General features: G+C 43.8%; 1 protein-coding gene across 1 annotated transcript in view; it reads left to right on the top strand.

The window, feature by feature from the left end:
• Window positions 1-11,098, top strand: part of GALNS (galactosamine (N-acetyl)-6-sulfatase) — a 39,250-nt gene extending 28,152 nt beyond the window's left edge. Inside the window, exons 13-14 of the mRNA XM_075327001.1 lie at window positions 7,079-7,196; window positions 10,519-11,098. Of these exons, the coding sequence (XP_075183116.1) occupies window positions 7,079-7,196; window positions 10,519-10,605 (205 nt within the window). The 3' untranslated portion in view covers window positions 10,606-11,098. The remainder of the gene's footprint in view (window positions 1-7,078; window positions 7,197-10,518) is intronic.
• The last annotated feature ends 3,311 nt before the right edge of the window (window positions 11,099-14,409 follow it).

The following is a 14,409-nucleotide window of genomic DNA, read 5'->3' as shown; positions in this document are numbered from 1 at the left end:
GGGGGTCACCCACATTACATTGTGAAGGCTCTGGATAACACGACTGCACTGCATAGACCAGCTTTGCATCCAAGCCCAGTATACAATATTTTTTATATATAATATAATATAATATATATATATATATATATATATATATTTATATTGTTAATATAATTTTTATATATTTTATTATATATATATAGAATTTCATTATATATTCTTTTTATATATATATATATATATATATATATATATATATATATATATATATATATATATATATATATATATATATATATATATATATATATATATATATATATATATATATATATAAGATATAATTTTTTTTATTTTTTTTTTTCATTTATTATATATAAGTAAAAAGAATATATAACTCCATATATATATATATATATATATATATATATATATATATATATATATATATATATATATATTAATTTCTTTGTCGCTCCATTGGGAGACCCAGACAATTGGGTGTATAGGCTATGCCTCCGGAGGCCGCACAAAGTATTACACTAAAAGTGTAAAGCCCCTCCCCTTCTGCCTATACACCCCCCGTGCTCCCACGGGCTCCTCAGTTTTTTGCTTTGTGCGAAGGAGGCAGACATGCACGCATAGCTCCACAGATTAGTCAGCAGCAGCTGCTGACTATGTCGGATGGAAGAAAAGAGGGCCCTTAACGGGGCCCCCAGCATGCTCCCTTCTCACCCCACTCTTGTCGGCGGTGTTGTTAAGGTTGAGGTACCCATTGCGGGTACGGAGGCTGGAGCCCACATGCTGTTTTCCTTCCCCATCCCATTTAGGGCTCTGGGTGAAGTGGGATCCTAATCGGTCTCCAGGCACTGAGACCGTGCTCCATCCACAGCCCCTGGGGACTCTGCTGGATAAGGAGCCGAATATCGTCAGGGACATGGCCCTGCTACTTTGAGGTACTCTGTGTCCCCGTGGGGACCGCGCACAGAAACACTCCAGCATTGCTGGGTGTGTTAGTGCGCCGGGGACCGCGGCGCTGACCGCATTTGTGCCATCACACGCTGCAGCGTGGCTGGGTGTGTTCGTGTATTGGGGACTACCGCGCTGACCACCGCTGCCATTGTTATACATGCGGCGCGGCTGGGACTGTTAGTGCGCCGGGGACATCCGCGCCGACCGCGCTTATACGGCGGCCGCGGCGGCACGGTGGCTCAGTGGTTAGCACTGCAGTCTTGCAGCGCTGGGGTCCTGGGTTCAAATCCCACCAAGGACACCATCTGCAAGGAGTTTGTATGTTCTCCCCGTGTTTGCGTGGGTTTCCTCCGGGTACTCCGGTTTCCTCCCACACTCAAAAGACAAACTAATAGGGACTCTAGATTGTGAGCCCCAACGGGGACAGTGTTGCCAATGTATGTAAAGCGCTGTGGAATTAATAGCGCTATATAAATGAATAAAATTATTATTATTATTATTATTATAACTATAGTCCCCGGCTTTTGCGGCCTAGTCTCATTTTCTTCCCGCCCCCAGGCCTGCCAGTCAGGGGAAGGGCGGGACGCTGTACAGAATGTCAGCACTGAGGGCTGGAGCATGCTTTGCATACTCCACCCCCCTCACTGTGCACAGTGGGGCACCAGTTTCCCGCACTTTCTAGGGCACGCCCACGGCCCCCTCCTCTCCTCAGGACGCCGGCAGCCATTCCTGTCAGCTCTTCTGACGCTGGAGAGGGGAGACAAGCTCTGGGAGACCCAGGCAGGGATTCTGGTGGCCACACAACCGCTTTGAGCGGCCGGTAAGCAGCACCTCTGGTGCTGGCCCCACTTGTGCAGAAGTGTACTTATAGATTATATGATTATAGGCTATATTTTACATACACTGTATAGTGCACGGTTGATTTTTGGCTATATACCCTCCTGGGTTGCTCAGGGGAGACAACAGCATGGCGCCCACAAGAAGCAGGGGTGCCAAAACACAGGCTTACTATGCTGCCTGCGCCGCATGTACGGCTTCACTACCGGCAGGTTCCACTGACCCTCATTGTGTGCACTGCTCGGCCCCTGTGGCACTTACTCAGCCGGAGCCTCTGCTAAGGGTGGCCCAGGGGGAACCACCTGCTAACACTGTCCAGGTGACAGGGACGGAGTTTACAGCTTTTACTGAAAGGCTTTCTGAGACTATGGCTAAGATACTAGAAGCTTTGCAGTCCAGACCGGTATCTCAGACCATGGGCACTGTGGAATCATTGCCACCTGGTTCCCCTCAGTTGGAACAACCATGTCCCCCCGGGGTGTCTCATAGATCCCAGGGTGAGGTCTCTGACACGGACCGCAGTCCCAGACCGCCTAAGCGAGCTCGCTGGGAAATTCCCTCGACATCATCACATTGTTCAGGGTCTCAGCGGGAGGACTCTCTGTATGATGAAGCGGAGGTAGCTGATCAGGATTCGGATCCTGAGGCCGCTCTCAACCTTGATACTCCGGACGGGGACGCCATAGTGAACGATCTTATTGCGTCCATCAATCAAATGTTGGATATTTCTCCCTCAGCTCCTCCGGTGGAGGAGTCAGCTTCTCAGCAGGAGAAATTCCGTTTCAGGTTCCCCAAGCGTACAACGAGTATGTTTCTGGACCACTCTGACTTCAGAGAGGCAGTCCAGAAACACCATGATTGTCCAGATAAGCGTTTTTCTAAGCGCCTTAAGGATACACGTTATCCCTTCCCCCCTGACGTGGTCAAGGGCTGGACTCAGTGTCCCAAGGTGGATCCTCCAATCTCCAGACTGGCGGCTAGATCCATAGTTGCTGTGGAAGATGGGGCTTCACTCAAGGATGCCACTGACAGACAGATGGAGCTCTGGTTGAAATCCATCTATGAAGCTATCGGCGCGTCTTTTGCTCCAGCATTCGCAGCCGTATGGGCACTCCAAGCTATCTCAGCGGGTCAAGCGCAAATTGACGCACTCACACGTACGTCTGCGCCGCAGGTGGCTTCCATAACATCTCAAACGTCGGCATTTGCGTCCTACGCTATTAATGCTGTCCTGGACTCTGCGAGCCGTACGGCGGTTGCAGCCGACAATTCGGTGGCAATATGCAGGGCCTTGTGGCTACGGGAATGGAAGGCAGATTCGGCTTCCAAAAAGTGCTTAACCGGTTTGCCATTTTCTGGCGACCGTTTGTTTGCTGAGAGATTGGATGAAATCATCAAGCAATCCAAGGGAAAGGAAACATCCTTACCCCAGGCCAAACCAAACTTGCTCCAACAAAGGAGGGGACAGTCGAGGTTTCGGTCCTTTCGGGGTGCGGGCAGGTCCCAATTCTCCTCGTCCAAAAGGCCTCAGAAGGATCAGAGGAACTCCGATTCATGGCGGTCTAAGTCACGCCCTAAAAAGACCGCCGGAGGTGCCGCTACCAAGGCGGCTTCCTCATGACTTACGGCCGCTTCACAACGCATCCTCGGTCGGTGGCAGGCTCTCCCGCTTTTGCGACACCTGGCTGCCACAGGTAAAAGACCGTTGGGTGAGAGACATTCTGTCTCACGGTTACAGGATAGAGTTCAGCTCTCATCCTCCGACTCGATTCTTCAGGACATCTCCGCCTCCCGAGCGAGCCGATGCTCTTCTGCAGGCGCTGGGCACTCTGAAGGCAGAAGGAGTGGTGGTCCCTGTTCCTCTTCAGCAACAGGGTCACGGTTTTTACTCCAACCTGTTTGTGGTTCCAAAGAAGGACGGGTCTTTCCGTCCTGTCCTGGACCTAAAACTGCTCAACAAACACGTAAAGACCAGGCGGTTCCGGATGGAATCCCTCCGCTCCGTCATCGCCTCAATGTCTCAAGGAGATTTCCTTGCATCGATCGATATCAAAGATGCCTATCTCCACGTTCCGATTGCTCCAGAGCATCAGCGCTTTCTGCGCTTCGCCATAGGAGACGAACACCTTCAGTTCGTGGCACTGCCGTTCGGCCTGGCAACAGCCCCACGGGTTTTCACCAAGGTCATGGCTACAGTAGTCGCGGTCCTCCACTCTCAGGGTCACTCGGTGATCCCTTACTTAGACGATCTGCTGGTCAAGGCTCCCTCTCAAGAGGCATGCCAGCACAGCCTCACCGCTACTCTGGAGACTCTCCAGAGTTTCGGGTGGATCATCAATTTTCCAAAGTCAAATCTGACACCGGGCCAATCGCTGACATATCTTGGCATGGAGTTTCATACCCTCTCAGCGATAGTGAAGCTTCCGCTGAACAAGCAGCGCTCACTACAGACGGGGGTGCAATCTCTCCTTCAAGGTCAGTCACACCCCTTGAGGCGCCTCATGCACTTCCTGGGGAAGATGGTGGCAGCAATGGAGGCAGTCCCTTTCGCGCAGTTTCACCTGCGTCCTCTTCAATGGGACATCCTACGCAAATGGGACAGGAAGCCGACGTCCCTCGACAGGAACGTCTCCCTCTCTCAGGCGACCAAAGCTTCCCTTCGGTGGTGGCTTCTTCCCACTTCATTATCGAAGGGGAAATCCTTCCTACCCCCATCCTGGGCGGTGGTCACGACGGACGCGAGTCTGTCAGGGTGGGGAGCAGTCTTTCTCCACCACAGGGCTCAGGGTACGTGGACCCAGCAAGAGTCCTCACTTCAGATCAATATTCTGGAGATCAGGGCAGTGTATCTTGCCCTGAAAGCGTTCCAGCAGTGGCTGGAAGGCAAGCAGATCCGAATTCAATCGGACAACTCCACAGTGGTGGCTTACATCAACCACCAAGGGGGAACACGCAGTCGGCAAGCCTTCCAGGAAGTCCGGCGGATTTTGATGTGGGTGGAAGCCACGGCCTCCACCATCTCCGCAGTTCACATCCCAGGCGTGGAAAACTGGGAAGCAGATTTTCTCAGTCGCCAGGGCATGGACGCAGGGGAATGGTCCCTTCACCCGGACGTGTTTCAGGAGATCTGTTGCCGCTGGGGGATGCCGGACGTCGACCTAATGGCGTCCCGGCACAACAACAAGGTCACGGCATTCATGGCACGTTCTCACGATCACAGAGCTCTGGCGGCAGACGCCTTAGTTCAAGATTGGTCGCAGTTTCAACTCCCTTATGTGTTTCCTCCGCTGGCACTGTTGCCCAGAGTGTTACGCAAGATCAGGGCCGACTGCCGCCGCGCCATCCTCGTCGCTCCACACTGGCCGAGGAGGTCGTGGTACCCGGATCTGTGGCATCTCACGGTCGGCCAACCGTGGGCACTACCAGACCGACCAGACTTGCTGTCTCAAGGGCCGTTTTTCCATCTGAATTCTGCGGCCCTCAACCTGACTGTGTGGCCATTGAGTCCTGGATCCTAGCGTCTTCAGGATTATCTCAAGAGGTCATTGCCACTATGAGACAGGCTAGGAAACCAACGTCCGCCAAGATCTACCACAGGACGTGGAAAATATTCCTGTCGTGGTGCTCTGCTGGGGGTTTTTCTCCCTTGCCATTTGCATTGCCCACTTTTCTGTCCTTTCTTCAGTCCGGATTGGAAAAGGGTTTGTCACTCGGCTCCCTTAAGGGACAAGTCTCTGCGCTCTCTGTGTTTTTTCAGAAGCGCCTGACCAGACTTCCACAGGTACGCACGTTCCTGCAGGGGGTTTGTCACATCGTCCCTCCTTACAAACGTCCGTTGGAACCCTGGGATCTGAACAGGGTGCTGATGGTTCTTCAGAAACCACCGTTCGAGCCAATGAGGGATATTTCTCTCTCACGCCTTTCGCAGAAAGTGGCCTTCCTAGTAGCAGTCACATCACTTCGGAGAGTGTCTGAGCTGGCAGCTCTGTCATGCAAAGCCCCCTTCCTGGTGTTTCACCAGGACAAGGTGGTTCTGCGTCCGGTTCCGGAATTTCTCCCTAAGGTGGTATCCCCCTTTCATCTCAATCAGGATATCTCCTTACCCTCTTTTTGTCCTCATCCAGTTCACCAATGTGAAAAGGATTTGCACTTGTTAGATCTGGTGAGAGCACTCAGACTCTACATTTCTCGTACGGCGCCCCTGCGCCGCTCGGATGCACTCTTTGTCCTTGTCGCTGGCCAGCGTAAAGGGTCACAGGCTTCCAAATCAACCCTGGCTCGGTGGATCAAGGAACCAATTCTCGAAGCTTACCGTTCTGCTGGGCTTCCGGTTCCCTCAGGGCTGAAGGCCCATTCTACCAGAGCCGTGGGTGCGTCCTGGGCTTTGAGGCACCAGGCTACGGCTCAGCAGGTGTGTCATGCGGCTACCTGGTCGAGCCTGCACAGTTTCACGAAACACTATCAGGTGCATACCTATGCTTCGGCAGATGCCAGCCTAGGTAGGCGAGTCCTTCAGGCGGCGGTTGCCCACCTGTAGGACGGAGCCGTTCCGGCTCTATTATGAGGTATTATTTACCCACCCAGGGACTGCTTTTGGACGTCCCAATTGTCTGGGTCTCCCAATGGAGCGACAGAAGAAGGGAATTTTGTTTACTTACCGTAAATTCCTTTTCTTCTAGCTCCAATTGGGAGACCCAGCGCCCGCCCCTGTTTTTTTGTGTACACATGTTGTTCATGTTGAATGGTTTCAGTTCTCCGATATTCCTTCGGATTGAATTTACTTTAAACCAGTTTCTAATTTTTTTCCTCCTTCTTGCTTTTGCACCAAAACTGAGGAGCCCGTGGGAGCACGGGGGGTGTATAGGCAGAAGGGGAGGGGCTTAACACTTTTAGTGTAATACTTTGTGCGGCCTCCGGAGGCATAGCCTATACACCCAATTGTCTGGGTCTCCCAATTGGAGCTAGAAGAAAAGGAATTTACGGTAAGTAAACAAAATTCCCTTCATATATATATATATATATATATATATATATATATATATATATATATATATATATATATATATATATATATATATATATATATATATATATATATATATATATATATATATATATATATATATAATAAAAATTATATATATAATGAAATTCTATATATATAATAATATAAATATATAATAATAAAACAATGTATAAAAAAAAATATATATATATATAAATGATATTTTTATAATATATATATATATAATTAAAAATTATTAACATTTTTATTTTTTTTTTACAGAACGTCCAGTTTTGAGTACAAGTCTGCAATGTTGGGAATTTTTCCCGTGGTCCGTCAGCACCAGGAGTCCATGATTCCAGGGGAACCTCAGCTCAACGTGTGTGATCTGGCTGTCATGGTAAGTCTGTAAAAGGGTATAAATATTTAAAAGACCATAACAACCCCCTACAATTAGGGGCAACTTGTGTCCTGGAGTCTATGTTGTCCAGTGTATGAGCTGCATGCGCCACCTAGTGACCGAACCATTGCACACATCCAGCCCCGGTCTATGTCTAGTGCAACCTGTGGACTCTTCTATAGGTCTTTAATTAACAAAACCTATGAAAGAGAACGTGCAGATTTGGTTGCACATTTTGCATTGCAAAGCATGAAATTTTAAGCTGCAGCATAGGTTAATTAATGCTGCAGGTTTTTATCATATGTGCACATACCGTGTCCACACCTCCTCAATAAATCATAGATCACTGGAGCTCATCTGTCTACAAGGTTTGAGCCAGACCCAGCTAATCAATATGATTGTGGACAACCCCTGTAAATTAAGACTGGAGTCACAGCTGCACCTAAAATTGAGATTGACTTTGTCACCCGCTAAAGAAATTAATTATAAAGGTGTAAATTACTTATTAGTAGTAACAGGCAAATACTAAAATATTCGGGTTCGGATTATTTGTAACCAATACATAGTACTATTCCAGAATTCGCCACGAATAACGAACCTAACGCAAGTCAATGGGGAACCCGAACATTTTTCTTGAAGATTTCACAGTAAACTTCTCTGGTTCTCCATTGACTTTTATTCGGTTCGTTAGGTTCCTATCAAGGCTGTGGTTATCCGGTTGCTTGTGCACCTTTTTCTACCACACTTTTTCCTTCCACTCAACCTTCCATTAATATGCTTGGATACAGCACTCTGTGACCAGCCAGCTTCTATAGTAATGAGCTTTTGTGGCTTACCCTCCTTGTGGAGTGTGTCAATGACTGCCTTCTGGACATCTCTTAAGTCAGCAGTCAGAAGTGTTCCCCATTATTGTGCAGCCTACTGAACCAGACTAAGGGATTATTTTAAACGCTTAGGAAGCCTTTCCAGGTGTTTTGTGGTAATTATTCTAATATATAGGAATAGATCCCTCTGTGTGCAATGACTCTCTAGATAATATATAGGAATAGATCCCTCTGTGTGTAATGACTCTATATAATATATAGAAATAGATCCTTCTGTGTGTAATGACTCTATATAATATATAGGAATAGATCCCTCTGTGTTTAATGACTATATAATATATAGGAATAGATCACTCTGTATTAAATGACTCTATATAATATATAGGAATAGATCCCTCTTTGTGTAATGACTGTATATAATAGATAGGAATAGATCCCTCTGTGTGTAATGACTCTATATAATAGATAGGAATAGATCCCTCTGTGTGTAATGACTCTATATAATATATAGGAATAGATCCCTCTGTGTGTAATGACTCTATATAATATACAGGAATAGATCCCTCTGTGTGTAATGACTCTATATAATATATAGGAATAGATCCCTCTATGTGTAATGACTCTATATAATATATAGGAATAAATCCCTCTGTGTGTAATGACTCTATATAATATATAGGAATAGATCCCTCTGTGTGTAATGACTCTATATAATATATAGGAATAGATCCCTCTGTATTAAATGACTATATAATATATAGGAATAGATCCCTCTTTGTGTAATGACTCTATATAATATATAGGAATAGATCCCTCTGTGTGTAATGACTCTATAATATATAGGAATAGATCCCTCTGTATTAAATGACTATATAATATATAGGAATAGATCCCTCTGTGTGTAATGACTCTATATAATATATAGGAATAGATCCCTCTGTGTGTAATGACTCTATAATATATAGGAATAGATCCCTCTGTGTGTAATGACTCTATATAATAGGAATAGATCCCTCTGTGTGTAATGACTCTATATAATAGGAATAGATCCCTCTGTGTGCAATGACTCTATATAATATATAGGAATAGATCCCTCTGTGTGCAATGACTCTGTATAATATATAAGAATAGATCCCTCTGTGTGTAATGACTCTATATAATATACAGGAAAAGATACCTCTGTGTGTAATGACTCTATATAATATATAGGAATAGATCCCTCTATGTGTAATGACTCTATATAATATATAGGAATAGATCCCTCTGTGTGTAATGACTCTATATAATATATAGGAATAGATCCCTCTGTGTGTAATGACTCTATATAATATATAGGAATAGATCCCTTTGTGTGTAATGACTCTATATAATATATAGGAATAGATCCCTCTGTGTGCAATGACTCTATATAATATATAGGAATAGATCCCTCTGTGTGCAATGACTCTATATAACATATAAGAATAGATCCCTCTGTGTGTAATGACTCTATATAATATACAGGAATAGATACCTCTGTGTGTAATGACTCTATATAATAGATAGGAATAGATCCCTCTGTGTGTAATGACTCTATATAATAGATAGGAATAGATCCCTCTGTGTGTAATGACTCTATATAATATACAGGAATAGATCCCTCTGTGTGTAATGACTCTATATAATATATAGGAATAGATCCCTCTGTGTGCAGCGACTCTATATAATATATAGGAATAGATCCCTCTGTGTGTAATGACTATATAATATATAGGAATAGATCCCTCTGTGTGTAATGACTATATAATATATAGGAATAGATCCCTCTGTGTGTAATGACTCTATATAATATACAGGAATAGATCCCTCTGTGTGTAATGACTATATAATATATAGGAATAGATCCCTCTGTGTGTAATGACTCTATATAATATACAGGAATAGATCCCTCTGTGTGTAATGACTATATAATATATAGGAATAGATCCCTCAGTGTGTACTGACTTTATATAATATACAGGAATAGATCCCTCTGTGTGTAATGACTCTATATAATATATAGGAATAGATCCCTCTGTGTGTAATGACTCTATATAATATATAGGAATAGATCCCTCTGTGTGCAGTGACTCTATATAATATATAGGAAAAGATCCCTCTGTGTGTAATGACTCTATATAATATATAGGAATAGATCCCTCTGTGTGCAGTGACTCTATATAATATATAGGAAAAGATCCCTCTGTGTGTAATGACTCTATGTAATATATAGGAATAGATCCCTCTGTGTGTAATGACTCTATAATATGTGTGTTTCTCTTTTTGTATTGAATTACTGAAATAAATTAACTTTTTCAGGATATTCTAATATATTGAGAAGCACTTGTGTATGAGGCTGTTGAGTTTGGGTAAGAATACCCATGGCCGGTCCGTATTAATATTAGACGTGTGACACCACCCTAGACATTATAATAAGAATTACTTGACCTCAGTGTTTGCTTTTCTTTTATTTTTGGCAGAACTGGTCGCCCCCTGGATGTGATAAGCTCGGGAAGTGCCTCACCCCTCCACAATCGAAACCTTGGAAATGCGTCTGGCCTCACTGATGAGGGTTCTCGCTCTCCGGACACTTTCTGTATTCCTTGCTGCTTTTCCTTAGCCCTCCATGAAATGCTGCAATCCCATAATGAGCGGTGGGATGGGGCTTATAGGAACAATGGGTAGTACAAATTTAAGGGTTAGTCTCAATACGACTACTCCATTTTAAAAGGGAACCAATCAAGTCAACTGATTGACAGCGGTATAGAATTTGGAAAGACCCCCATACACATCACACAGCTGTCGACTGAATGATCATTCGGCTCCAATACACCGGAATGGTCGGCTCCTGTACTCGCTGCCATACTACCCCACCTTATTTCCGTGAGGAACAACTGGATCGGGCACAGGATTTCCAACATGCCACCCAATCCTTCCCTGCCCTGACAGTCGGGAGCCTCCAGACAGTTTACTGATTATCGGAGGGTTCGGCTGACTCTAGATCAATGGTTATGAGGCCTTAAAGGGAAGCTATAATCAACAAATTACCTATTGTTTAAATCAAGTCTTCTTGCTATTTATTTTTTGTCTCTCTCGCGCTCTCTCTACATATATATATATATATATATATTTTTTTTTTAAACGTAATAAATATATTATAATATATAAAAAGTATATTATATATATAAAAATATATATTTTACACTTTTTTTTATTATATAATAAATATATATATATATATATATATATATATATATATATATATATGTGTGTAAAATATATATTTATATATATATATAATATCAGACCAAAAGTTTGTACACACCTTCTTGTTCAGAGTTTTCTTTATTTTTCATGACTCTGAAAATTGTAGATTCACATTGACGGCATCAAAACTATGAATTACCACATGTGGAATGAAATACTTAACAAAAAAGTGTGAAACAACTGAAAATATGTCTTATATTCTAGGTTCTTCAAACTAGCCACCTTTTGCTTTGATTACTGCTTTGCACACTCTTGGCATTCTCTTGATGAGCTTCAAGAGGTAGTCACCGGAAATTGTCTTCCAACAGTCTTGAAGGAGTTCCCAGAGGTGCTTAGCACTTGTTGGCCCTTTTGCCTTCACTCTGCGGTCCAGCTCACCCCAAACCATCTCGATTGTGTTCAGGTCTGGTGACTGTGGAGGCCAGGTCATCTGGCGTAGCACCCCATCACTCTCCTTCTTCGTCAAATAGCCCTTACACAGCCTGGAGGTGTGTTTGGGGTCATTGTCCTGTTGAAAAATAAATGATGGTCCAACTAAACGCAAACCGGATGGAATAGCACGCCGCTGCAAGATGCTGTGGTAGCCATGCTGGTTCTGTATGCCTTCAATTGTAAATAAATCCCCAACAGTGTCACCAGCAAAACCCCCCCACACCATCACACCTCCTCCTCCATGCTTCACGGTGGGAACCAGCCATGTAGAGTCCATCCGTTCACCTTTTCTACAAAGACACGGTGGTTGGATCCAAAGATCGCAAATTTGGACTCATCAGACCAAAGCACAGATTTCCATTGATCTAATGTCCATTCTTGGGTTCTTTACCCAAACAAGTCTCTTCTGCTTGTTGCCTGTCCTTAGCAGTGGTTTGCTAGCAGCTATTTTACCATGAAGGCTGCTGCACAAAGTCTCCTCTTAATACCGTGTTTCCCCGAAAGTAAGGCCCTGTCTTACATTAATTTTACCCCTAAAAGTCCCACCCTGCCTTACTTTCGGGGGAGGCCTTACATTGGAAAAAAAAAATAACAATTTCCCCCTCCCCCCTCCCCCCTGCAGCCTCCCCATTGTTTGAGAGTCCGGAATCCACCCACCCCATCCTCCCCCCTGCAGCCTCCCCATTGTTTGAGAGTCCGGAATCCACCCACCCCATCCTCCCCCCTGCAGCCTTCCCATTGTTTGAGAGTCCGGAATCCACCCACCCCATCCTCCCCCCTGCAGCCTCCCCATTGTTTGAGAGTCCGGAATCCACCCACCCCATCCTCCCCCCTGCAGCCTTCCCATTGTTTGAGAGTCCGGAATCCACCCACCCCATCCTCCCCCCTGCAGCCTCCCCATTGTTTGAGAGTCCGGAATCCACCCACCCCATCCTCCCCCCTGCAGCCTTCCCATTGTTTGAGAGTCCGGCATGCACCCCATCCTCCCCCCTGCAGCCTCCCCATTGTTTGAGAGTCCGGAATCCACCCACCCCATCTTCCCCCCTGCAGCCTCCCCATACAGTGGTTCTGCCCCCCACTCTGCCACCACACACACTGACACATACGGTACCGGTACAGACCCACACGGCACACACACACATATCGTACCGGTAAAACACACACACACACACACACACACACACACACACTCTGACACATACAGCCCCCATACACATACCGTACAGACACAGAGAGAGAGTAACTTACCGTTACTTTCCTTCTGCCGGGGACGCCGGGGACGCTGGACCAATGGGAGCGAGCCTGCAGGCGGTGACGTCGCGGCTGATTCGGCCAATCAGCTGCGAGCCGGCTGACTGGCCAATCACAGCTCGAGCTGATGGCCAGCAGGGAGCCTGTGACGAACAGGCTGATCGGCCAATCAGCATCAAGCAGGAAGAGCGTTGACCCGGGACGCGCCGCAGGCCGGCGAGATTGCGGGGGCCATTCACCGGAGGAGGTATACATTACGCCGCGACCACCACCCATAGGCGGCCTTACATTCCCCGGGCACCCCCGCTACCCTGCCTTACAATCGGGGGGTGCCCTACATTGGCGGACCCCCCCGAAACCCCCACCCTGCCTTACTTTCGGGGGGGTCCTACTTTCGGGGAAACACGGTAGTTGTTCTAGAGATGAGGTGTGTCCAAACTTTTGGTCCGTACTGATATATATATATATATATATATATATATATATATACTTAATAAATTATATATTTTTTAAGTTTAAGCTAATAAAAAAAAATATATATTTTAACTTTTTATTGATATATATATATATATATATATATATATATATATATATATATATATATATATATATATATATATATATAAAAATATATTTTACACATATATTTTACACATTATATATATATATATATATATATATATATATATATATAATGTGTAAAATATATGTGTAAAATATATTTATATATATATATATATATATATATATATATCAATAAAAAGTTAAAATATATATTTTTTTTTATTAGCTTAAACTTAATAAATATATAATTTATTAAGTGTGTATATGTGTATATATATATATGTGTATGTATATGTGTATATGTGTATGTATATGTGTATATGTGTATATATATATGTATATGTGTATATATATATATGTATATGTGTATATATATATATGTATATGTGTATATATATATGTATATGTGTATATATATATATATGTATATGTGTATATATATATATATATGTATATGTGTATATATATATATATGTATATGTGTATATATGTATGTGTATATATATATATATGTATATATATGTATATGTATATATATGTATATGTATATGTGTATATATATGTATATGTATATGTATATATATGTATATATGTATATGTATATGTATGTATATATATGTATATATGTATATGTATATGTATATATACAGTTAGGTCCAGAAATCTTTGGACAGTGACACAATTTTGGCGAGTTGGGCTCTGCATGCCACCACATTGGATTTGAAATGAAACCTCTACAACAGAATTCAAGTGCAGATTGTAACGTTTAATTTGAAGGTTTGAACAAAAATATCTGATAGAAATTGTAGGAATTGTCACATTTCTTTACAAACACTCCACATTTTAGGAGGTCAAAA

Source organism: Anomaloglossus baeobatrachus, chromosome 10, assembly GCF_048569485.1.
Source record: "Anomaloglossus baeobatrachus isolate aAnoBae1 chromosome 10, aAnoBae1.hap1, whole genome shotgun sequence".
NCBI classification, from domain to species: domain Eukaryota; kingdom Metazoa; phylum Chordata; class Amphibia; order Anura; family Aromobatidae; genus Anomaloglossus; species Anomaloglossus baeobatrachus.
Note: the sequence above shows the minus strand (reverse complement) of the source record. Positions and strands in the feature narration are given on the sequence as shown.